This window comes from Rhipicephalus sanguineus, chromosome 6 (assembly GCF_013339695.2).
Source record: "Rhipicephalus sanguineus isolate Rsan-2018 chromosome 6, BIME_Rsan_1.4, whole genome shotgun sequence".
Lineage (NCBI taxonomy): Eukaryota > Metazoa > Arthropoda > Arachnida > Ixodida > Ixodidae > Rhipicephalus > Rhipicephalus sanguineus.
Window position 1 is genome coordinate 22,966,195 of NC_051181.1, and position 24,096 is coordinate 22,990,290.

The following is a 24,096-nucleotide window of genomic DNA, read 5'->3' on the forward strand; positions in this document are numbered from 1 at the left end:
GGTCATTTATCTGTATCATGTTTGTGTAAATTCTTCTTGCACACACAGTATTCAGCACGGATGTTTACCTGATTTTGGTGCTAAGGGTCATGCAGTGATAACTGGTTTACGTGTTTCTTTCTATATTTAGCTGTATCTGTAGTGTTTGGTTGAGTTTTGCTGAATTTTCATGTATTAGCTTTCTTTAAAAGCTGGTAACAAAGCGCTACCTTGGCTACTGTGGTCACTGCTGCATTTCAACTTACAGTTACAAAGTATCACAAAGGCCGAAATCATAACTGCATACGACCTTGTCTCAGTTTACATAACAGATGTATTTTTGTTGGTGAAATGCAATCGTATTGAGCCTTTGTTAAAGTTTCTGAATATTTCTTTCAAATGAAGTGTCGCATTCCACGGATATTTTGAAAATTATTACCTTACTTTTGTGTGGTGTGGTGATGGCTGTTTATTGGGCAGGCGATTAATGTCGAAAATTGAGAATGTGGGGCCCCACAGTGGCCAATGGGGCTCCACAGAGTGATTTTGTACTCCGGGCTCCACCAAAAGCGTCGTATGCAAGTATGTTTCTACACTGCATCCCATGGAATATGGCTGCTGTAGCCAGGAATCGTGCCTGTCACAAGTCAAGCAGCTCAGCCACTGAGCTACCATGGCAGGCCCGGTGAGAACCTCGCAACATGGCAGTGGCTTGCAACGCATATATTTGCTTCGCTCAGAAATGGGCTAGCAATACAATGCAATGGGGCAACAGTGGTTGTATCGTCTCAACAGCAGCAGCAAGCACAGGCCAGGAATCTCTAGCTCGTGCCTCACTCTGGGCTGGCATGTGGCCACAGCACTTGGCATTCCTCTTTGCTTACAGTACATATAACACAGAATGCACTTAGCCAAAGTATTGCTTCACCTGAACAACCTAGCATCTGAGCAGCTAAACATCTGAGCAACTGAACATGGACAATTTTACATCTCCCAGCATGCCCTTAAAGGGACCCTGAAGCGGATTGACGATTTTGTGTAAAGGCATTGAGCCGGTGAAGTAAATCCTAAGGATCATTTGAACACTGATTGAAGCTCTCTGCGTCGGCTGTGTAATTTATTACACAGCCGACGCAGAGAGGAGCCGAGAAGCTTCGTCAGTGGCGATATGATAGTCGCGAAATTTCGAATGAAGCGCCGAAAGTAGGAACACAGTCCTACGAAACTGCGCAGTTCTTTGACGGACGTAGGTTTGGGGAACTCGGTCACGGCCCGAAGCTTGGCGGGATCAGGAAGAATTCCGTCCTTGGACACGACGTAGCCGAGGATTGTCAGCTGCCGTGCTGCAAATCGGCACTTCTTTAGATTCAGTTGCAGACCGGCGTCGCTCAAACGCGTCAAAACATGCCTGGATGAAGGTATGACTGGATGAAGTTTACATGCTACTCGCGGGACACTTCTACCGTGGCCGAGAAGAAATTTGGCTCCTACAAAGGTCTAGCAGCTCAGACTGCTGAATTCTGGTGGGTGCAGCTTCGGCTACAACTTCGGTCGAGGTCTTCGCCGAGGAAGGACGCAAGGCAAGCCGACGCTGGTGGTTACTATGTTCTCGGTGATGTCAGGCTTCCTGACGAAGTTTCGCATTTGTTAAGGTAAGGTCCGAAGTTTAGCACGGAACCAAGTATTCCTGCACATGAGCTGCTGGCATTGAATAGGCGCATCTCAAGGAAAGCTGAACTGGAAGACCAGGAACGGTGCCTCCTTGATGGAGTGGATACCTTGCGTAGGACTGTCAACAAGGACTCCCCACCTTCGTCGGCTCTGATCAAGAAAACGGTGTCGTTTTTCAAAGACAATGAACTTCGGTTGTTATTAAGTGACAAGGAGGGTAATTTTGTAGTAGCCCCGGCTGCAGTCTTCAACGAAAAAGCCATCCAGGCTGTCAACAAGAACTTCATTCCGTCCACAGCGAAACCTCACAAGGTAAAAAGCAAAGCAGTTTCCTTATTAGATAACGTAGGCCTCACCAAACTTGCAAAAGGTGTCAAACAATGCAAGGTGCTCGCTCTTGAAGTATTTTTCACTGCTAAGACGCACAAATTGGATGTGCCTTTCCGTACTATAGTCAGTGAAAACAATTGTTGGCAGATATTAGTTAGCCGTTTTTTGCAAAAACAGTTGAATCAGCTGATCATTGAAGATCCTTTCGGCATAAATAACTCCACCGATGTTGTTTCCTTTCTGAGAGACAACCACTCAGTTGTCAACTTTTTTTCTGTGGACGTCGAAGATATATATTATTCGATACCGCACGATGAGCTTTTTCGCTGTGTGATGGCCTGCATCGAAGAAAATGGAGAGTTAGACTTTCGCAATGCTACTGGAATGGCCTCAGAAAAATTCTTGTCCGTTCTTTAGTTTTATCTAAGCGCAACATTTATCTCGTTCGGAAACCAGCTATTATTCAAAAAAGGGTGTGTGTATTGGTTCGTGTGTGGCGCCTGCTCTTTGTAATATTTTTTTATCCTTTGTCGACCGTGCTCTTAAGAATGTTTAGACAATGACCTGGTCCAGATTTGTAGATATATTGACGATTTCCTTGTTCTGATAAAACAAACTAACCACGAAGGCTCTGGCGCAGTAGCTGATATTTTATCTCTGTTCACGGACAACGACAAGGGTTTAACCTTCACAAATGAACTCACAAAGGATGGTAAACTGCAGTTTCTGGATCTGCAACTTTCCTTACAAGCAGGTCATGCCTGCTGGATGTACACGCCGCGTGCATGTAAGGGTCTTCTGCCATACGAGTCTGCGCACTCTAAGGTTGTGAAACGTGTCATTGCCATGATGTGTCTTGAATCATCATTAATGAAATCGTGCCATCACACAGCTAACGAGAGCTTTAACACGCAGTTAAAAAGGTTGCAGGATGCGCGTTACCCAAGTGTGGTTGTGATGTCGGTCTCTGAAATTTTGCTTCAGAAGCTGAAAGGTAAGCGCCAGATGTGTAGAAACGACACAGAGAAGAAGCCAGTAGTCGTGCCGTATTGCCATAAAGTGGCTCACAATCTTAAGAATGTGGCCACTAGGTACCAAATCCCGGTTGTATTTTCTGCCCCCCCCCCCCCGGAAACTGTCTATGTTGTGCAGGCGTGCTTGTAAAGAAAACAAAAAGCCGCAATGTGAAAAGAGACACCACAAGTTTTTCGAGTGCAGCGTAGGGGTGGTCTACAAGATTCCACTCTCTTGTGGCAAAGTGTATGTAGGTCAGTCAGGCCGCTGTGTGAATGAGCGCCTTAAAGAACATGAGTGATCCCTGCCGATTGGTACAGGCTCACATTTAGCTCAACACTGCAAAAAATGCAATTGTCAAGCCTTGTTTAGACTAACTACTATCTTAAACAAGAGTCGTGACACCAACGCCCGAGAATTATCAGAAGCTTTTTTTATTCAATCATTGGGGTCACAGTGCAGTAGTGTGCCTTCCATTACCTTGTTTTCTTCTGAATTTTGCTTTTTGGTAACGCTTTCTTGATTGCGCTCAGGTGTCCAAGGTGTGGTGGTTGTGCGCATAAGGTGCACGGCGCATGCCCTACCGGTATCTAGTTGCTATAAAGAGTGGAGTGACGCAATAAACCATGTCAGTTGAGAGTAACGCTGTGTTCCGTCTTCTTTCTTGTGGTGTCGTTTTTTGCGCTAAAAAAAGCAATATGAATAACAGTCTTGTCACTGACATAGTGGTACAAACAAACGTCAATAAGAAATTTTCTAATATAAGGAAGCTATTCAACTATATATAAGTAGGCAGGATAATGTACTATTTATTCACTGCATAGTTTTCTTTTATATAATTTGCACTACATTTCTCGATGATAATAGTGTGCAAACTTATTTTAATGATTTGTATATCTAATTCTTATATATTCTATTGATGTACTAATAGTATGTCTGTGGCCGAATGCTGACCGAAGTCCAAGATACAGGGGGTGAGAGCTTTGACAAGCTGCCTAAAAGCAGCTTTTTCTCTCACTCCTCATGATCTGTATGGCTCATGAAATAAACATCTATTCTATTCTATTCGTGTGACACGTGACTTTGTTGTAGCGAGGGTTGAGTGTAGTCGGCCAAGCAAAATGATGAAGCAATTGTGTGACGAGGCTGCATTCAGAAAGCCCATTTACACGAGCCAGAGACAAAATTAAAGCTGCCGTCATCACATCCAAAATTACACGTTGAAGAAGCATGAAAAATGAGCACAAATTGAGCAAAAAATGCAAAGTGTGGCGAGTTAGTACTACTGAATACTTCGCGAGCAATAAAGCATGAGCTGTTAGCACTGTCTCTATGCTTTCTCTTCCTGGCATAAAACTCTTTTCATCTCGTAGGTACCGACGTTTCAACCTGCCTATGGCACTCAAATATATGCATGCAGTCACACACAGACACAAGTAAACGTTCCGAGAGAATATGCCCCACTCACGTTTTCACATGAGCGCTCGAGTGAAAAAGTGAAAAGAGGCCTCTGTTTTCAGCGTGTGTGTGTGTGTGTGTGTGTGTGTGTGTGTGTGTGTGTGTGTGCGTGCGTGCGTGCGTGCGTGTGTGCGCAGATGCTTGAGTGTGGTCTTTTGCTCTCTGAAGGAAACTTACCAAGACGAATCACCAAACAGTCCCAGCTACAAGTTTTTCTTCCGTTCTGTAATTCTACGTGCCCGTTGACGCTATACGCCAAGTTGAGCAAATCCGGAGGTTCACCAACTTCAAACCAATGGCTGCGGACAACAAGCTAATGAAAGCTGTTTGCTATGCCAAACTACAGCGACTGCAGTAGAAATTCCTTGAGCACTGGAACTGAATGTATATTTCAATTTACAGGCAGAGCTTCTTCAGCGCTTGAACAATTGGGGCATATGCAACACATTGATCACTCCTTCAAGAAGTTCTTCACCAGTCTAGACAGGGCTCAACCTTGTATGTAATAAAGTTCACTATTTTCTCTACTGCCAATGGAAAGATAACATTACCACTGCTAATGGGTTTGTGAGCCACATCAATCCAGTCTGGACTCTTCACAGTGTTTGGCTAAAACTGCACTGCTAGTTGATCTTGACAACGAAGGGGTCCGAACCATCCCTCGGCCTTAGCGAAAAAACACATTCTAACAACATGTTGGCCAAATTTTGTAGTCGCGCGCAACATGTAGACTTTACAAAGAGAGTGCAAAGCTTCCACTCTCTGAACCGCCCTTTCTTCACGCAGAGGCTTATTCTCGCTCTCTACGAAGCTGTCGGCGTTGGCTCTATTCTGTCATTTAGCAGGGTACTGCTGTTGGCAAATAGCCAACGCAAATGAGCGGTGTTTTGATCAGACGTGCTTCTTGCTACGGCGCTGCGTTCTATAGCGTGCTAAAGTTACACAGTGGAAATACTAGCACACGCCAGAACCATACTGGGAGTGAGTGAATGCGCTTCATGATGCAAGTTCATGGCGTGCGCTGACATACCTCCTTGCCTCGTTGTCACCCCCCATGTGTAGCTTTCAGTGCGCTTGTCGGTAGGAGATAAGAGACAAAGTGCTAAACATGCGCAACAAATCCCTGTAACTCCGCTTGTACTTGCCGGATTAAAAAAATTCTCAGCTGTCCATTCGTGAGGCATTAAACACAGATAATGAGGTCATTTGATGACTGCGTGGAAACGTGTTTGAGGATCCCCTTAAGGCATGTTTCCAAGATTTTTGCTGCGATTAATAGGAACAAAATCTTTTATTTACGGCTATACCTCCGTTTTGTCGCACAAAGACCGCTAAGGAGCCAGCCACCATGCAACATTAAATTAACCTCAAAATTTGACTGGTTCACCCGACTAATCCCGTCAGGCGAAACATTACCCGTATTCTAGGAGTCTTCTTTCAGCGATACCACTAAGATAAAACAAATCCACTAAACCTGTAGACTGACGAGTAAACAGGCGGCGCAAAACATAATAAAACTACTTTTTCACACGCAACTCCTCATCGATCCTACATGGTCGCGTACGCACAAATTGGAAAGACCTACTTCTCGACAGCCCGTCACATTTGTTCGAGCAGACCTACAGTTGCCATGCACACAGAAGTTCTCACAAATCTACTTCTGACTTTTCAAAAAGCCTACCGCTGAAAGTCTCCAGTCTACTGCCGAGGCTCGGGGTCAGTGGAGGCGAACTGTCTTTGGGATTTCGTCCAACGCGTAGTATTGGTGCTCGATCTTGTCTTCGCCGACTTTCACGACACGAAGTCCGTGACTGTCACGGCCAAGCTGCGCTCCAACTGCAGAGGTGACAACCAACTCCATGTCCTTGAAGAAGCCGCCAGCATTGCGATGGTAGTGGCCGCAGAAGATGGCCCGCACACCTTTATGCAGTGGGCAAGAAAACAAGTTTCCCATTCATAAGCAAAAGTGGCCAGGCGAATGCAGTTCACCTATAAAGCTATTCCATGGGAACCTCAAATGCTCCCTGCAGAGTCAGTTTAAACATTTGCATGCACACTACCTTGTAGGATATTGAGTTGGAAGTGACACACGACCTTCAAACTACAAAAATTCGCAAATGATCATAGGTGGACAAAGGGTACTCTCACAAACACAACTCCCTGCTAAATGTAATGATCCAGGTAATAAAAAAGAGGCTTGCTTATGCGAATGACCTTGTAGCTGCAATAAAATTACGCACATGCAATGAGCATGTTAGAATTAATGTGACTGAATGTGTTTATGAAGCAAGACCGAAAGGCGAGCTAGTTGGTACATATTCATCTCGAGAACCTTTTAGTGCAAAGTAAGACAGGGACACAGGACGAGGGAGCAACACCAACGTTACTATCAACTGAAGGCTTTATTAGGCAAGAAGAAAACATATATAGCCGGACTACGTCACTCGCGGCCCATGCGCACGGCCAGCGGTACAAACCAAGGCACTATCTCTCCGTATCTATTGTTAACCCCTGTCCTTTAGGAGCGAAACTGCTTTGTTATAAATCGTTATTCACGGGTGACTGATGCAAGATGATCCCCTAATGTGTATGTGAAAAGGCTCTGCCAGTTCTCGCGTGGTGCGATCACGGTGCTTAAATAAGGTGATCGTGTCAGAGAAGCGTGCTTCGCATCACCACTGCGCAGAATGCATTGCTAAGTGCGTGAGCGGCTTTCCTTTTAGTGACGAGAGGTGCTCCCTGAAACGTATGTTTAGGTAGCGACCCGTCTGCCCCACACACATCCGTCCACAACTTAATGGAATGCAGTATACAAGTAACAGTATGGAGAGCTGGGCGAGTTGGTTTGAGGACATTCTTGGAAACATTTCGGCGCGCACAAAAAAGACGACAACGAAAGGCGAGTAGACAAACGGGCGCGATCTCACAACTAAGTTTATTGACACAACTCAGTTTATCTCAACTCAGTTTATCACAACTCAGTTTATCTCACAACTAAGTTTATCTCACAACTAAGTTTCGTGTACTTCCTTCAATAAACTTAGTTGTGAGATCGCGCCCGTTTGTCTACTCACCTTTCGTTTTCGTCTTTTGTGTGCGCGCCGAAATGTTTCCAAGAATGCAGTATACAAGGTTTGATGCACATGTAAGAAAACTAACTTTGTGCTTGACGTCCCAAGTGCGAGAGGCCCCTCTGTCTCCAGCGTCCAGCTTATTTGCACTCATGGAGCACGTTTTGTCCAGTTTATTCTTGGCTGAGAAGACCACATTCAGTCCATACGTATGGACGGTCTTTTTTACACGGTGCGAAAGAGCAGGTACGTAAAGAATTACCGCCCATCCGGATCATCCCTATTCTTGCTCACGTGGAAGGCCCCCTTTTATATGCTTGATCATGCGCCTACAAACAGCCTGTAGCACGGACTTGGGGAAGCCGGCTTGTTTCAGCCGCAGTACCTGCTCTTTGAAGCTCTCTCGTACCAAATGATGGCACGACCTGGTAACAGCAGACTTCAGGCATGAGAGGGCTATCTCGTTTTTTATAACCTTCGAATGGAAGAACAGAAAGCTTAGCAGGGGCTTGCTAGACCGAGGGGCGTACCTATAACATGTATGGTCAGCTGAAAAAATTGGAGGACCCTTAAGCTTCGCCTTTAAGAGTTGAACGCGATAGCGAAATCCGGCCCCTAGTGCGCACTTCAACCACTGAGTGCATACTTATTAATCTGTATTGTTACACACACACGCACACAAATACACATGTGCGCGCTCGCGAAAATGGTAGAAGTTTTCGATCTAAAACAAGAATCGCATGGCCTCCAAAATGTACGCCGCGCGCTCGCCATTTCGGAGGCCATAAAGAGTCGAGACATATTTCTCACAATGCCTCACAGATGGCAGCACATTATCTAGCGTTTGCTGTTTGCTTGATCAACGCCTCCTCTAGAAAGCCAGCTTTCGCTTGATATGTTTTCCGCTAGATGGACATAGTTGTCCATTTTTAGAGCTGTTTGAAAGTTCGTGTGTGTTTTTAGCGGCGATGGCTGCACTATCCCGGCCTTTTTCAACGTAGTTTGATGGTCTCGCCAATGCGCCTGCAAATCGCCGAATGGGCTCGTTTTTGTCGTGACACCTGCCGAACAAAATGCGTTAAGGAGACTCCTTCACTACATGACATTTATGTAGTGTTTTTTTCTGAAGCAGCTGCAAATAACATCGTGGCTTTGTGGTAGGACACCTGCTTGCCACGCGAACGGCCCGGGTTCGATCCTCAATGGGACCGAAGATTTTATTCTTTATTTCATTTGCTTCTTTCTCGATTTTTCGCTCACGGACGATTATTCGCTCACAACCAACGGTGCCGACACCGACACCGGAATTTCTGCGACACGAGCTCTCTAACGCTGTCGCGTTAAAAAGCAGTTTAAGATCTAGAAACCGTAGAGTTTTTTCAACTGGCTCTTCGCAGGTGAAACTCAACTCCGCACCTTTTGCTTTGAATGCTCCTAAAATAACCCGTGTGAAGGTTTCCATATGCACATTATTCCCCAGAACTAAAAAAATCATCTACATAACGGCAAACCCTAGTGGAAACTCCCTGCAAAACTGGGAACAACTCACGGTCCATTCTGCTCAAAAATATACCGCTGAGGACGGGGGCGACCTGGGACCCGATACAAACCCCCGATTTTTGAACATACAGGTTGTCTTGAAATGCCACGAATGTGTGGTTCAGGTAAAAGCCGAGTAATTCCAAACGCCTCTGCAGTGATCCCACAGCCATTCCTAAAAACAACCTCATCGTTATCACTTGTGATGCAGTCTTTTACTCTCTTCCCCAAAAGATCATGCGGAAGAGACTAAAACGTCTGCTATGTCGACGCTTATACCGGAGCAGTTACTGCAGTCAACGGCAGTTAGGAAGTCAGTGATTTCAGAAGAGTTACGTACGGAAAACGGATCAGGGATGCTTTTGTAGGTAAGTGGATGAAGGTGTTCATGCGGTTATCAGGGCTGGCCCACTAGAAAGGGGAGGAGCCACGTTATGCTCATTCTCCTCCGCCTTCGCAACAAAAGGCGCACGTCTTCTCGAGTCGGATAAGGAAGGCCACTTTGTGGGTCCGGATCAGTGTATGTTTGCAGAGAAGGCGTTGACTGCCGTTCGTAAGAACTTCAGGGAGGTACAAGCTACCGTAACAAAGGCAAAAACGCACGCGCTTGAGAAGTGAAATTAGTGGAATTTGGGAAAATTAGCCGCCGCAGTCAAGAAAGAAACCCAATCCACACTGCATCTCTTCTTTGCGGCCAAAACGCACAAGCCAGGGACCTCCTTTCGCTCCATTGTTTCTTAGCGGGGCACGTGCCAAAAGGCGGTATCCACTTACCTACAAAAGCATCTTGAATCTATGGCGATCCCTGATTCGTTTTCCGTGCGTAGCTCTGCTGAAATCACTGACTTCCTATCTGCCGTTGACTGCAGTAACTGCTCCGGTATGAGCATTGACATAGAAGGCTAGTTTTACTCTCTTCCGCATGGCCTTTTGATGAAGAGAGTAAAAGACTGTATCACGAGTGATAACGACGAGTACGTTTTTAGAAATGTCTGTGGGATCACTGTAGAAGCGTTCCTGGAATGCCTCGGCTTTTACCTGAGCCACACCTTCGTGGCATTTCAAGACAAGCTGTATGTTCAGAAATCGGGGTTTTTTATCTAGTCCAAGGTTGCCCCCGTCCTCAGCAATATATTTTTGAGCAGAATGAACCGTGACTTGTTGCTAGTTTTGCAGGGAGTTGCCACCAGGGTTTTCCGCTATGTAGATGCTTTTTTCGTACTGGGGAATAATGTGCATAGGGATGCCTTCACACGGGTTATTTTAGGAGCATTCAAAGCAAAAGGCGGGGGGTTGAGCTTCACCTTCGAAGAGCCAGGTAAAAACGCTCTACAGTTTCTGGATCTTAGACTGCTTTTTTTTCAGCTGACCATACATGTCATAAGTACGCCCTCAGTCTAGCAAGCCCCTGTTAAGCTTTCAATTCCTTCATTCGAAGGTTATAAAAAACGGGATAGCCCTCTCATGCCTGAAATCTGCTGTTACCAGGTCGTGCAATCATTTGGTACGAGAGAGCTTCAAAGAGCAGGTACTGCGGCTGAAACAAGGCGCCTTCCCCAAGTCTGTGCTACAGTCTGTTTGTAGGCGCCTGATCAAACATATAAAAGGGGACCTTCCACGTGACCAAGAATGGGAACGATCCAGATGGGCGGTAATTCCTTACGTACATGCTCCTTCATACCGTGTAAAAAAGACCGCCCATAGGTATGGACTGAATTTGGTCTCCTTAGCCAAGAATAAACTGGGCAAGATGTGCTCCATGATTGGAAATAAGCTGGACGCTGAAGACAGGGGGGCCTCTCGTACTTGCTACGTCATGCACAAAGTTAGTTTTATTACATGTGCCTCAAACCTTGTATAATGCATTCCATTATGTTGTGGATGGACGTATGTAGGGCAGACGGGTCGCTGCCTTAACACACGTTTATGGGAGCACCTCTCGTCACTAAAAGGAAAGCCGCTCACGCACTTAGCAATGCATTCTGCGCAGTGTGGATGCGAATGACGCTTCTCTGACGCGGTCACCTTATTTAAGCACCGTGATCGCACCACGCGAGAACTTGCAGAGGCTTTTCACATACACATTAGGGGATCATCTTGCGTCAGTCACCCGTCATTAACGATTTCTAACAAAGAAGTTTTGCTCCTAAAGGAAAGGGGGTTAAAAAGAGATACGGAGAGATAGTGCCTTGGTTTGCACCGTTGACCGTGCGCATGTGCCGCGAGTAACGTAGTCCGGGTATATATGTTTTCTTCTGGCCTAATAGAGCCTTCAGTTGATAGTAGCGCTGGTGTTGTCCCCCCCCCCCTCGGTGTCCCTGTCTTAGTTTGTGCTAAAAGTTTCTCAAGATGTTTATGAAGCAGCTGACTGTTCCCAATCATAAAAAAATAAACAAAGACATGCCGGAGGCACTTGCGAAAGCAAGGCCGTAACTGCCCTAAACGGGCTACTCGATGTAGTCACACATGTGCTGAAGCTCTGCCCACGTAGCTTTGGCTGTGCTGTCACAGAAAGTTGTCAGTGGGTGTAACATCCTAATGTAGCGTTCAGACACAAATACAGTGACACAGAGACACAGCGGCGCTATTTGCCTCTCTGAGTCTTGAATTCTGTCTATGATGATCAGCAAACATCAAATGGCCCAACACCGAGCCCTTCTGCTGTAAATACTAGCACTTCCTCTGTCTGGTGACCCCCCTCCTTTTCCCACACACGCAATACAACAAGAGCCCTTGAATAAGCGATGATTTTGCTGGCTTCATACCGGCCTTGTGGAACTTGTCGAGCATCCTTAGCCTCAGTAGAGGGTCAACGTTGAAGTGCGACTTGTCCTCCTGAGGGTTGTGCAGGAACCAGGGTATGTGCTGGAAGAGCACCACGTGCTTGGTACCCGTCAGTTGCGCTTCCACCAGCTGCCTATCCAGCCACACGTCCTGCTCCTGCGCCAGCTCCTGCACCTTCACCGCATATTTACAACATCCACTGGCATTAGAATAACAGAGAGCAGAGCTAGTTGTTAAGCCATTCACGTTAAAAAGACTGGGCATGCCAACAGTGCCACAACAGAGAAGCCAAAACACCAGTTGTTAGATGCGTTTTTGGTGTCTTGATTTCTCTCTTGCGTCCGTGTTTGCACGCCCATTATTCTAATATGAATCCATTGGCATACATCGAAAATGATGACAAGGTATGTTGAGTTCTAGAGTTGAACTTACTAGAAGTCGATTTTCTGCTTGCACCGCTTTATCACCTTTATTGCTCAATTTATTTGTTGGGTTTCATGTCCCAAAACCACAATATAATTATGAGGGACGCCATAGTGAAGGGCTCTCGAAATTTTGAACATATAGGTCTGGATATAATGGTAGCGTGGGTTAGCTGGTGATTTTCAATCGACATATTTGCCCAGTGCAAATATGACCATATGGGGTTGTTTAAGATGCATGTAAATTTAAGTACATGGACCTCTTGCACTTTAGACTCCATCAAAAATGCGGCCATCGCGGCTGAGATTTAATTCCACGACCTTCGCGTCAGAAGTTGAGCACCATAACCAATATAGACCACCGTGGCGGGTTCTTTATTGCTTAAAACGTCCCCAAACCACACACAGGTCGAAATTTAGTTGTGGTGTTGCAGTTGTGCACGAGCCTACAACGAACAATGTGCCCGCGGCAATTTTTCGAAATGGTGCCGTAACAGCGGAGTTACGCGCGCGCTTGATGATCGAAATGAGGCCATCGCTCGTTTCGCTCTTTCATTCGCTGTGCTCAGTTCGCTGGCTCATCTGTCCCTCTGGCCGAGTGTTTGTCCTCGTGCCGTGCGAGAAGGATAAGCAGGGAGCGCGCGTACCTGCCGGCAGACAAACAGGTTCTTTCTGCTGCTGACATGGCCGCTTTCTACTAGTGAACACGCGACCAACGCTGGTGATACTAAAAGGAGCACAGGATTGCATTGTTTATTAGCCTGTGGCACGTTCACGGTGCATAGCGCTGCCGTATTTGCCACTGCTGATTGCTACGACATGTTAAAACTCAATGCGCGCGTTTACATGAAATGTTAAAAAAAGTATCGCTGGTGGTTTGGGCACCTAGCCGGTGATTTTGCGCCATAAAGAGTATCAGCTCATCAATCTAAGCAGGATGTTCACGGCTGAGAAATTTTAAATCATGTGTGGCCCCTGCTGTTGTACAGTGGTTACGGTGCTCAGCGGCGGACCCGAAAGGCGCGGGTTCAATCCTGGCTGCAGCAGTCCCACGTCGATGGAGGCGAAATGCCAGAGGCCAGTGTATTTAGGTCCAGGTGGATGTTTAAAGAACCACAGGTGGCTAAAATTTCCAGAGCCCTCCACTACGGTGTCCTTCACAATTATGCCTGCACGTTTGATGCCGTGCATTATCATATGCATTGTCAACATTTCTGGGTCCACATAATGCAATGCTATGTGCAATATTATCTTTCAATGATGTGAATGGTAGACCAGCAAGCCCAATCTACAGACCTACGACTGCCGCATAGGCGAACAAAGATGTTCGCCTATGTGGCAGTCGTAGGTCTGCCAAATAGGCATATTTCGAACTGTATCTGTGAACTTCAGAAGACTCAATTTCACAGGTATAGTTCGAAATGCTGAGTAATGTGAACGTTGTTCACTTCCTTGCACGTTACTGATGCGCACATTTATGTGATATGCAGAAATGTTACGAGATATGCCACTGACCTATGTTCATGAATGGAAACATCTACTAATGCTATAAAAGGGATAACTGAAAACCACCCGTTTGTGGCACGAAACCACAAGGAAATCATCATTTGCAATATTGTGTGTCCATGTGCTTCAAGTTGTCGACTAATTTACCCTTGCACTGCCAATTTCAGCATCCTCGTTAGCTGGACTGGTAGAGAAACTGCCCCGGAAAGGAGTTTGTAAGAGGTGAAACTCCCAAAGCAGGACGATTTTTTCTTCATCTAATAGCTTTCTTGTCTGAGCAACAAACAAACGGCTGTCAATTATCCTTTTAGTTAACCTTGCGGGTTTCCGCAGAACTCATTGGCAATCTGCTAATGTTATTTAGAGGTGAATATATTTTATGGAAATCGCTCACCAGTGATGTATCCTCGAAGAACTGCGAGTTGATGACAATGCACATAACGCCCCCACACCAGAAGGTAAAGTAGTCGTCGCCAAAGCTGTTCCTGTAGGCGTAAACACTGGCAGGTGTGGGCTGGTTGCCAATGTCGTGGTTGCCGCAGACGCACACCAGTGGCACCTCACTGCTCATTTTGGAGAAGACACGCTTGAAGTCCGCCTCTTCTTCTGGCTTCAGCTCGTCCCCTGGAATAATGCCAGCAGAGAAACATCCACAGGTGCCCCCGCATTTTTGTCACACACTGATTGGCAGTGTAGGTATTTTGCGGTGTAATCATGATTATGACTGCACATTTGCACACCCCCCCTTGTTTTCTAATGTAAACGTCTTCCATGTACAGAGTGTGCATCTGTGATGTATACATTCTAAATGACAGGGTGTGCAAGCACGAACACAAGAAGGAAGTCAAGACACCTTGGCTTTCTTCTTGAGTTCCTTGTGTCTTCCTTCTTGTGTCCGTGCTTGCACGCCCAGTCTTTTAGAATGAATACTTACCAACTAGCTCAGCTCTCGGTCATTTTATGATGTATATATCTGTATACATATGTAGTAAAATCTCAGTTGAACGAATGTGAGTTAAACGAACCTTTCAGCTGTGCGAACGTTTTTTAAATCCCCCATGGAAGCGCCATTACACGCTATGCTAACTCACTTCAGTTTAACGAAACTCAGTGCATAGCGCATTTCAGTTTTAATAATATATTCTGTGACACCATTCAATGTCTCCAAGGACATGTTGATCCCTTCATCAAGTACTACTGCTTTTTTGTAGCATAGTTTTCCCGTGTCCTTCGCGATCAGCTCCGCCAACAGCGTGCCACCGGAGGTAATGGTGGAGGCCACGATAGTGGTAGCGGCAGCGGTAGCCTCAGACCTAAACTTGCGTGATAGTAATTATGAGTGCCAAAGGGAAGCGCAGGTCTCTGAATGAAAGACTGAATATTTTGCGTACAAGAACTGATGCACTTGGAGACGCTGAAATCGATTTCTGCACAGCAAATCGCTGTGCCGGAGAAGGTCCATAAGAGCTTGGACAATTTAACTGGTGAAAACTGCAGTTTTAAGCGCGAAAGTGCAGCAGAAAATTACTCCATTCTTCATGAGATCCTCAATAAGCATAAATTTGCATGCAAATCAGCAGCATGACAAATAAATAGGTTGAAATTGATGGGTTGAAGGAAACACCTGATGTTTCCTTCACCTTATGATGACATGCTACAACATAGCTGTTTCAGCTTAGCGAACTTCCACATTAACAAACTTTTTCCTGAGGTCCCTTCAAGTTCTTTCAAGTGAAGTTTGACTGTACACATATAACTGCTGATTAGTTTTAGTATAGATTCGGTTGGTTTATTACAACAGTTGTGCCTATGTTATAATGCGATCTTGCGCACCTTTGCGTAGACGTTTTGTCTGTGCCCCTTGACATCTTCATGGTGGTCAATAAAACTTAGTTTTCATCTCATTTGATTGTCCATATATTTCAGTTCTGGATAGCTTTCACCACCTTTTGTAAACGAAGGAAGTTGCAAAAAAGTGAAACTTTCTGTGTCTGCGGATGGCAGGTACTCGCAGTGACACCACGTGACGTCAACCAGCTAATCCACTGAAGAAGACGTTTGACAAAGGTACGTCCAACTATAGAAATGTCAGCTAGCCTGAGGCATTTTTTCTGTTTACAGAACTTTGATTACATTTCCTGATATTGAGGTTTACCTGTATATGACAACCATTTGGGGTCTAGCACACTGATTTAGGCTAAACACTTTAAAAATAAATAATGATGTGAACAAATCACATGGTGATTTGCTGACGCACAGAGCAGACAATCACACCTCTCCAGCCTACCTGCGAAGTTGTTTTGCTAATAAAACTTGCAGCACGGATAAATCGGACGGGTTTTGCGATGTATCCGATATGCTTTAAATGTCACCATTCATTGGAACTGCTTTTATTTTTTGCGCACTACATCTGCAAGCACAACTGTGCATGTAGCTTCCAAAGGCGGTCAAAAATCCTCAAGCTGCGCAACGAATTATGAGAAATATGGTAGGGCTGGATCGCTGGATTCATTCCAACCACTGGGAATTCTTTAACGCCACTTGCATCTAGGTAATAAACATTTTCGCAGTGAATTCTTTGAGAATGCACCTGACGTAACCATGAAATGTGCTGCCGTGAACGTGGTGCTGTGGATATTGAGACTACCAATGGCCAGACATGATGCGAATTCCATGTGTTCATAATGAATGCATGAACTCATGAATGGGATCTAAGGTTATTCATCTTTTGATTGGTGCAGCACTCGCAATAATGTGGACAAAAATTAAACAAATGCGCTCGACATGCACTGCATTTCGTAAACCTTATCCTCATCTGTGTAAGCGCTGCACCAACCAAAAGATGAGACAGTGCCAACTAGATCAGTTTTTAGTTCCATAGTTATTGCTAACTGTTGATAGACTGGTATGAACTTGCAGCGCTAAACGTACGGGACCAAAGTGCTGCGCGTAATGTCAAACCTTGTCCTGTTCCCTTTGTGCAGTTAAAATGTTCAATCGAGCCTGTCATTAATGTGCTTGCTGCATTACATGTCGAAATGTCCCCATGAATCGTGGTATCTGCACTCACCGGGCATGGCGTCCACAAGGTCTCCGCAGACGACAAAGAACCGTGGCTTTGGCTCCATCCGATTGACAGCCTCGACGGCTTTCTGGGTAAGTGCTATCTCTTTGTCCCACCGGGGGTGGGGCTTCTTCTCCAAATACGACTCGATCATGCCAAACTGTGTGTCCGCTGCTTGAATGAAGAAGAACGGCCCTTTCCAATGACCCTCGGTCTCTGTAGAAGCAAAAAAGGACGGACACACCAATCATAACCTCATTTCGAGTTACTAGAGTATCATACAGAGATGTGTCAGGGCCAAGCTTTTTTTTCTTTGATGAGGTGTGGTCCTTATAAAAAGTTGAAATCCTTGGTTTAAATTCTCCCCCCCCCCCCAATACTGCACGAAATCCATCATAACACTCCATTCCCAAACACCACCACCACTACAGCGAATGCTATCCTTATCACCATCATCATCGGCTTATCATGCCCGCTGCAGGACAAAGTCCTCTCCCAATTATCTCCAATTTGCCCTACCTTGTGCGAGCCGATTTCGTTTTGTCTCCATGAACTCCTTAATTTTATTACTGCATGTAACCCATTTCCATCCTCGGCTTCTTTTCCCTTCCGTCGGTATCCAGTCTAACTGACCACCAGTTGTCTGTCCTGCTGCATCATGTGACATCATCACATCTTACGTGATGCCACATGATGTCATCGCACCAAATCATCACATGGTCAAATTTGTGCCGATCCTGGAGGCAGTGCAAAACCAGGTGAGTTTCAGAATGCTTTCAGGGGTGGAGGGCAAGGAGCAATACGTTGAGTGAGAAGAAAAAGAAGCAGATGGCTCACAGTTAACCATAAACACATTGAGTGACACTCTCAGACCCCCCCCCCCCCCCAAGTCTTGAATTTCCCTTGAATTACTGCAGCCATTTCATGTGATGCTCATCAAAGAGATCTCTTGGTGGCCTTTCAAGCTAGTATTGAAATTTGATCCCTTCTCACATTTTGTTTGCTCATAAAACAAGGTATGCATTCGCTTCTTGGAAGCGTTCCTCTTCTACAAGGAGGGAGAGCAGATATCATACAGCAACGATGCCACATGCTAAGAAATTAACAGCGCAACTAAAAGATGAAGGCCCACTCACAGGTTGAAGGCACAAAAAATGAGCAAAATGGCGTGAGAACGAAATATTTTTGTAGTCACACAATGGAGATAGGCAAAGCAGTCATATAGGCAAACAATAATTTACTTGCAAAGTTTTCATTGCACTTTGATGAACCTTTTGAAGAAAAAGGATGAAAAAAATTACACTGATGTTTCACTTCGTGAATGCAGGTTACACAACAAGCATTTGGATGCTATTCCATTTTTGTGCACTGGGCACATGATGTTACAGAAATTATTTTTATTGTGCGTAAATGTTGGGGTTTTTTGGTCTAGCATGTTTTATGGGGATATCCTAGGCACGCCTAGCTTGCGCCTCTTGCTGCTCTTGTTCAACTCGCGCCCCATGGTAGGGCAACGAAAACACGGTCGGCTGGTTATGCTTGACCGGTCACCACTTGCACTGCTGCTCTGTCTTTCTCACTCAGCCTCTCTAACTAGTCCGTGTTATTGGCATGTGCAGTTTTTGCCCTCTGAAGGTGCTGCTATTACAGTCTAGCTTTTTATAATGCACTAGCTGAACTAAGCTATAGAAGCTTTGCGCACGATGCAAGACAAGCAGTGTCCCACCAGACAGGTGCTCCAACATGGTGGCTAATAATATCTGGGGTTTAACATCCCAAAACCACGATATGATTATGAGAGACGCCGTAGTGGAGGGCTCCGGAAAGTTTGAGCACCTGGAGTTCTTTAACGTGCACCTAAATCTAAGTACACGAGCCTCAAACATTTCCGTCTCTACTGCCGCCGCGGCCGGGATTTGTAGGGTCAGCAAATCCCGGTCAGCAGTAAGTAGAGCGCCATAACCACTAGACCACCGTGGCGGGGCCCCAGCATGGTAGCTATACAATTATGTCAGTGTATCATATTCATTGTCATGGAACGCTGCTGGCAAGTGTGTGAGAACAACCGCAGAGCCGCCGCGTGCTTCATTGTCACTGAGACGCTGCTGGCATCTGCACGAGAACTTAAAGCAAAACCTGACCATGACAGTTGCAACTTTCCAACATTGCTGGTCCTCCAGCATGGCAGGTAAGATGACGACAGTATGAGCCATCTGTAATAATATATTTGGACAGCTCTAAATTAGCATAGAAATGTTTTTAAAATGAAGGTGGCATTCTCAGGTCTTGTACAGTATGTTTCAGTCAAATGTGTAAAAACTGATGTGATTACAGCGAAAGCTGTTATGAGATCACAAGAAGAGCCGTTTTTGGCGCCGTAGTTGTCCGTCGCCGCCGCCGGTGTCCGTAAGCACTATCGCTCGAAATAAGAAAAAAAAACTAAATAAGAAAAAAATGACCGCAATGAAACGAGGTTCGAACCTGGGCCCTCTTCGTGGGAGCCCAGTATTCTATCTGAGAGCCATGCCGGTGCTTGAAAACGCTCTGCAAAAATATGCTATACAGGCTTCATGTCGGGAAGGAACCAAATTAACATATGTAATGTACAGTGAAACCTCGGCAATACGATCACAGCTCACACGAATTTCGGGGTGATACGAATTTTTCGTTGGTCCCGGCGAAGGCCTATTGGCCTGCAATGTAATGGAGTACGGTTGTTGCGAACCGATTTTCACCCAGCGACGTTTGATACGAACGTGCACTACCGCCCAGGTACGAAGAGGTGCTGTCCGCGCTGTCGCGGAAGACGCGCCAAGCACGCGCGAGCGCGGGAGCGCAAGCGTAGGCATGGGCGCCGCACCGCCCAATCGTCAGAATCACGGTATAAGAAAAACACTTTTCTTACGGTCGGAATAAACCTACAGAGACGCGCCACGGTCTTCGATATTGTGTGCGCGAATCTTTGAGGCTCTCATGTGCCTCCGTGTGCCTTCGCGTTTAGATTACAGATGACAGTAGCGCCATGCTTGTTTTTTCCAACGCGTCGACGCGGGCTGCTGTCGTCGTACTGTGTTTATATGTGCTTGCCTCGTGCATCAGACATCCCGTGAAAGGTGGACGAGGACCAGAAGAAGGCGAGGACGGTCTTGGCGAAGGAGTCAGGCCTCACAACGTCAACATGCGCGACCGTTGAGGTCGCACTTGTGCGGGCACAGTCGTACATCTCCCAAAAAACATCCCCAACGCCTCCGCCATAACACAATCATTACCCAGGACCGTGGTTCTGTAATATTGTGGCCTTGATCCATCGCGTCAAAGCGCTTCTTTGGTTACTTTCGGTGCTGTACTTCGGTGTCATGCAAAAAAAAAGCATACTAAAATTTGGAAGGGGCTACTGCTGTCGTGGGTCACAACGCACCTTGTTCATTAATTAGGTACACGCGTACGGGCCGTATATTTACGAGTGCTGGTATGATTGCCGACATCCAAGAACTTGACCTGCAATCATTCAGGGTTCTTCCTGACGTTGCTGTGGCCCCGAAAAACAATAAATGAAAACGTACGCCAGCTTTCTTTTGTCGCATGCTAATTTTCCATGCTTTCTTGTGATACGAATTTCGGATGATACGAATATTTTTGGTGGTCCCGTGAGATTCGTATCACCGAGGTTTCACTGTAGTGTGGTAGAAGAGTAAAATAACAACCAGGTGTCACACAAAGTGAATTCTGTAACCTGGCGTCACACAATGTCAAATGCGCGACGAGGGGGTTGTTGAATGCTACCAACCTATTAAAAAGGGCTATGCCATAATTATTCATCGTCGTCAGCCACAGCATCAACAAAGTGCATATAATGCCTTAAAGGTGTTTAGCAGGTACCACGGTTCTCCGCAGAATGACGAAAAAGTGCATAGTGGCTGCTTCCCTACTTCACAAAAGTTATGATCTCTAACGTATATATATATATATATATATATAGTGGGTTCCTTGCAAGTGCACTTCTATTGGTTGCCAAGGAAGCCCATAAGGCTCGCATGATCCATTTCCTCAGGGTCTCAGTAGAGTTAATTCCCTCTCTTTCTAACGTTAGCGTATAAAGCGTGGTGGGGGAGTTAAATAACGACCCGGCGTCACACAATGTGATTTACGTAACTAGTGGGTCATTTAATGCTTCCAACCCATTGCAAAGGACTCAGCCATAATTCTACATCGTCAAAACCGTCGCATCAACAATGTGCGCATAATGGCTTGCCGATGATAGCTCGCTTCTCCGCAGAATGACGAGTAATGTCGTGGTGGGTGCTTCCCAATTGGACGAGAATTGTGATTTGTGGCACAGTGGGTACGTTGCTAGTGTACTTGTAATAGTAGCCACAAGAGCATTTATAACGGGCTCTAGAAATACCGCTCTTTCAGCTTTCGATGTGACTGCTGCACTTTCCGCGCAGGTCTGGCATTTTTTTTAGACATGGTGCATGAGCAGTGCACTAGACACATACGAAGGCCTCGCCTAAATATGCTTTCATTCATCAGGGATCATCAGAGATCATCAGAGATCATCTCATCAGAGATCATCACAGATCATCAGAGAACACACCAGAGATCATCTAAGTAAGCAAGCAAGAGAAACACAATTACAATAATTGATAAGTTTAAAACACAACTCTTATTTTTACAGTGTTGAAGAAATTAAATTTGATAAATTGCAACTACACCTTAATTCCAATGTAAAAAATAACAGTAGAAAGCCTTTTTTCGATTTTAACAAGAGAGATCCTACGTTACACAACAATGAGCTATTGCTGTATATGTAGGTGTTCTTCGCAGAAGCAAGAGAAGCAAGTCACTTTGAGCAGCAAACATTTAGAGATTTTCTCGTGTGAGAAATCTCGCTTACCGAAGCTGAAGAGTGTAGTATTTTTTTATTTTTTATTTTATTTATTTATTTATTTATTTATTTATTTATTTATTTATTCGTTTGAAACTTTATCTCGGCTTCGTAGAACTAATTTCGATTACAGCCTCATCAGTCAAGTCCCTCTGACCCACAGATTCTATTTTTATATCAGAAATTTCCTTCTGGCATGCCTTCTAGTGATGCAAAACTATCGGTAAATTTACTATCGATAGTATCGATAGTTTCTTTGAAACTATCGATAGTCGAAACTAACTGTCGATAGTGATATACTATCGACAAACTATCGATAGTGCAATCGGTAGTACCATCGTTAATATTACTAGCGATATTACTGCCACGCGTGTTTACTTCTTTGTTTTGATATATTCAAATTTCACCCACAAAGACTGCTGGCAACGTTTGACGCAGACCGCGCCGTAATATTTGAGAAGCTTCACAATTGTTTGAGATCATTCTGTTAAGATTACGCGCCGGACGCGAATAGTCAAGTTCATTCGAGAGCTTACGGGAGCACCAGCGATAACGCTGGAAGGTTCGATGACTCATGTATAAAGGAAGACGCGTTCCACCGATGATCAGATTACTCAGCGGCTGACGACTGCTCCGACCGCTGTCAGTGCGCAGCATGTATCGCTTTTATTTTGAGTTTTGACTTTCTGGGCACAAGTGCGCCCAAATAAAGAGCTCCGTATTTCCCAGTCTTGCTGCAGCATTCTTCACCGTCATAACCATGTGACATTACTATCGATAGTGATGTGAATATTGATGCGGTTGCTGGCCGGCCATATTGTCAAAATATTTGCGATAGCCTAATACCAGCTTCGCTTAGTTTATGAGCAATTTTTGGCAGATAAATTATTTATTTCCGCAGTGAAAATGGCGGAATATATCCATCAATAAATTTGTATCCAAAAGCAACTAGTTACACCTTACAAAAAATTTTATTTTTAAACCATAAAATGCAATATCAATTTGAAGCCGCGTAGTCCCACCACATGTAAAGGCTTCCTTTCCGCTACAGCTGTACAGCTTGACTTTATGATCATATTTCAGCAAAGCAGTCTGGTGAAGAACACAAGCATGTCAACTTTCTTGTCCTTCCGCCTGCTCCTCCGACTCCCCTATGTACCACGTGCGCAGAGAACCAAGTTTATTCTGCAGTGCGTCCGCGCTGTTGATTTCGTACTATCGATAGTACCAACGAATTTTTCACTATCGATAGCGCTATCGATAGTATGTTTCACCATCGATAGTTCGATAGTGACTCAGCTATCGATAGTATCGATAGTACCATCGATAGTTCTGCATCACTAATGCCTTCCCTTTTTTTCAATTTATTTTTTTATCGTCGCCTCTTATACATCAGTTTATACGCTAACGGCTGAATTAGAAGTCTGTAATGCCGCGGACGGAGCACAAAAGAAACCCTTTCCGACAACAGCTGCCCGTTTTCACCTGATGTTTCAAATACTCAGTCAAATGGTAAGCACCACAGACTGCACAAAACACTTTCACAAACATTAGACGCTCATAAGCATCGCACGACGAAACTAAAACGACGTCGCGACGCCTGCAACAATCCGGAACGAGTCAGATTGGGATCGAATTTCTCGATCGCGATTGGCACCTTGCAGCAGTTTGGGTAAGTAATCCAATCACAATAAAGAAACTCGATCCCTATCGGGACCGATCAAGATCGAAAGTGGATCTTGTGGCACTCGTTGCACAACACCAAAACAAAACCTGTCGAAATCGTAGGCTCATGCGGCAGGCACTCGATCATTGTTGACCCGAACTTTCAGGTCGCACTACATTAAATCGGTTGGCACACAGCCGGTAGCGTGCCGCATGAACTCCGGCCCTCCAGCGACATGTAGCGTTCGCCGGCAACACACACAAGATCTTACCCTTCGTGAGACCCTCGTACGATTTGTTGCGAGCACGGATCCTGAATTCGGTCGACATCGTCGCTGGCTCCTCGGAGATGCGGTAATGTTGAAACGACTTCTTCACAGTACTCGGCGTTACCGACCGCAGCTGCTGAGAGTTCCAGAAACAAGCGGAGGAAACCACCACACCTGCTGCGAGCGTCTAAACATCAGAATCCTTTTGTGTTTGTCAGTTAGGTATCTAGGGACAAAATCTCTAGGGATTTTCGATGGTGGCGCCGTCACTTCTTAGCGGAGCTTTTTGGAACGCCGCTTCCCCGCCTGGTGTCGGCTGTGTTCCACGTATGCACGGCTTGTTGCGGCCTATATATAGTGCGGCCTGCCGATTCATCTCCCGAACAAAAGAGCGCGCGTGAAAGGAGAAGTTGACTGACTGGCCACGACGGGAGGT

At 45.4% G+C, this 24,096-nt stretch overlaps 1 protein-coding gene across 1 annotated transcript; it reads right to left on the reverse strand.

Annotated features, from left to right (window-relative positions):
- Positions 1–6,108: 6,108 nt before the first annotated feature.
- On the reverse strand, positions 6,109–23,772 carry LOC119397783 (serine/threonine-protein phosphatase CPPED1). Its single transcript, XM_037665168.2, has 5 exons — positions 23,664–23,772; positions 16,845–17,054; positions 14,169–14,398; positions 11,828–12,020; positions 6,109–6,372 (listed from the first exon to the last, which is right to left on the reverse strand). The coding sequence occupies exons 1-5, from the start codon at positions 23,719–23,721 to the stop codon at positions 6,170–6,172; spliced, it is 894 nt and encodes a 297-aa protein (XP_037521096.1). The 5' UTR covers positions 23,722–23,772; the 3' UTR covers positions 6,109–6,169.
- Positions 23,773–24,096: the final 324 nt, after the last annotated feature.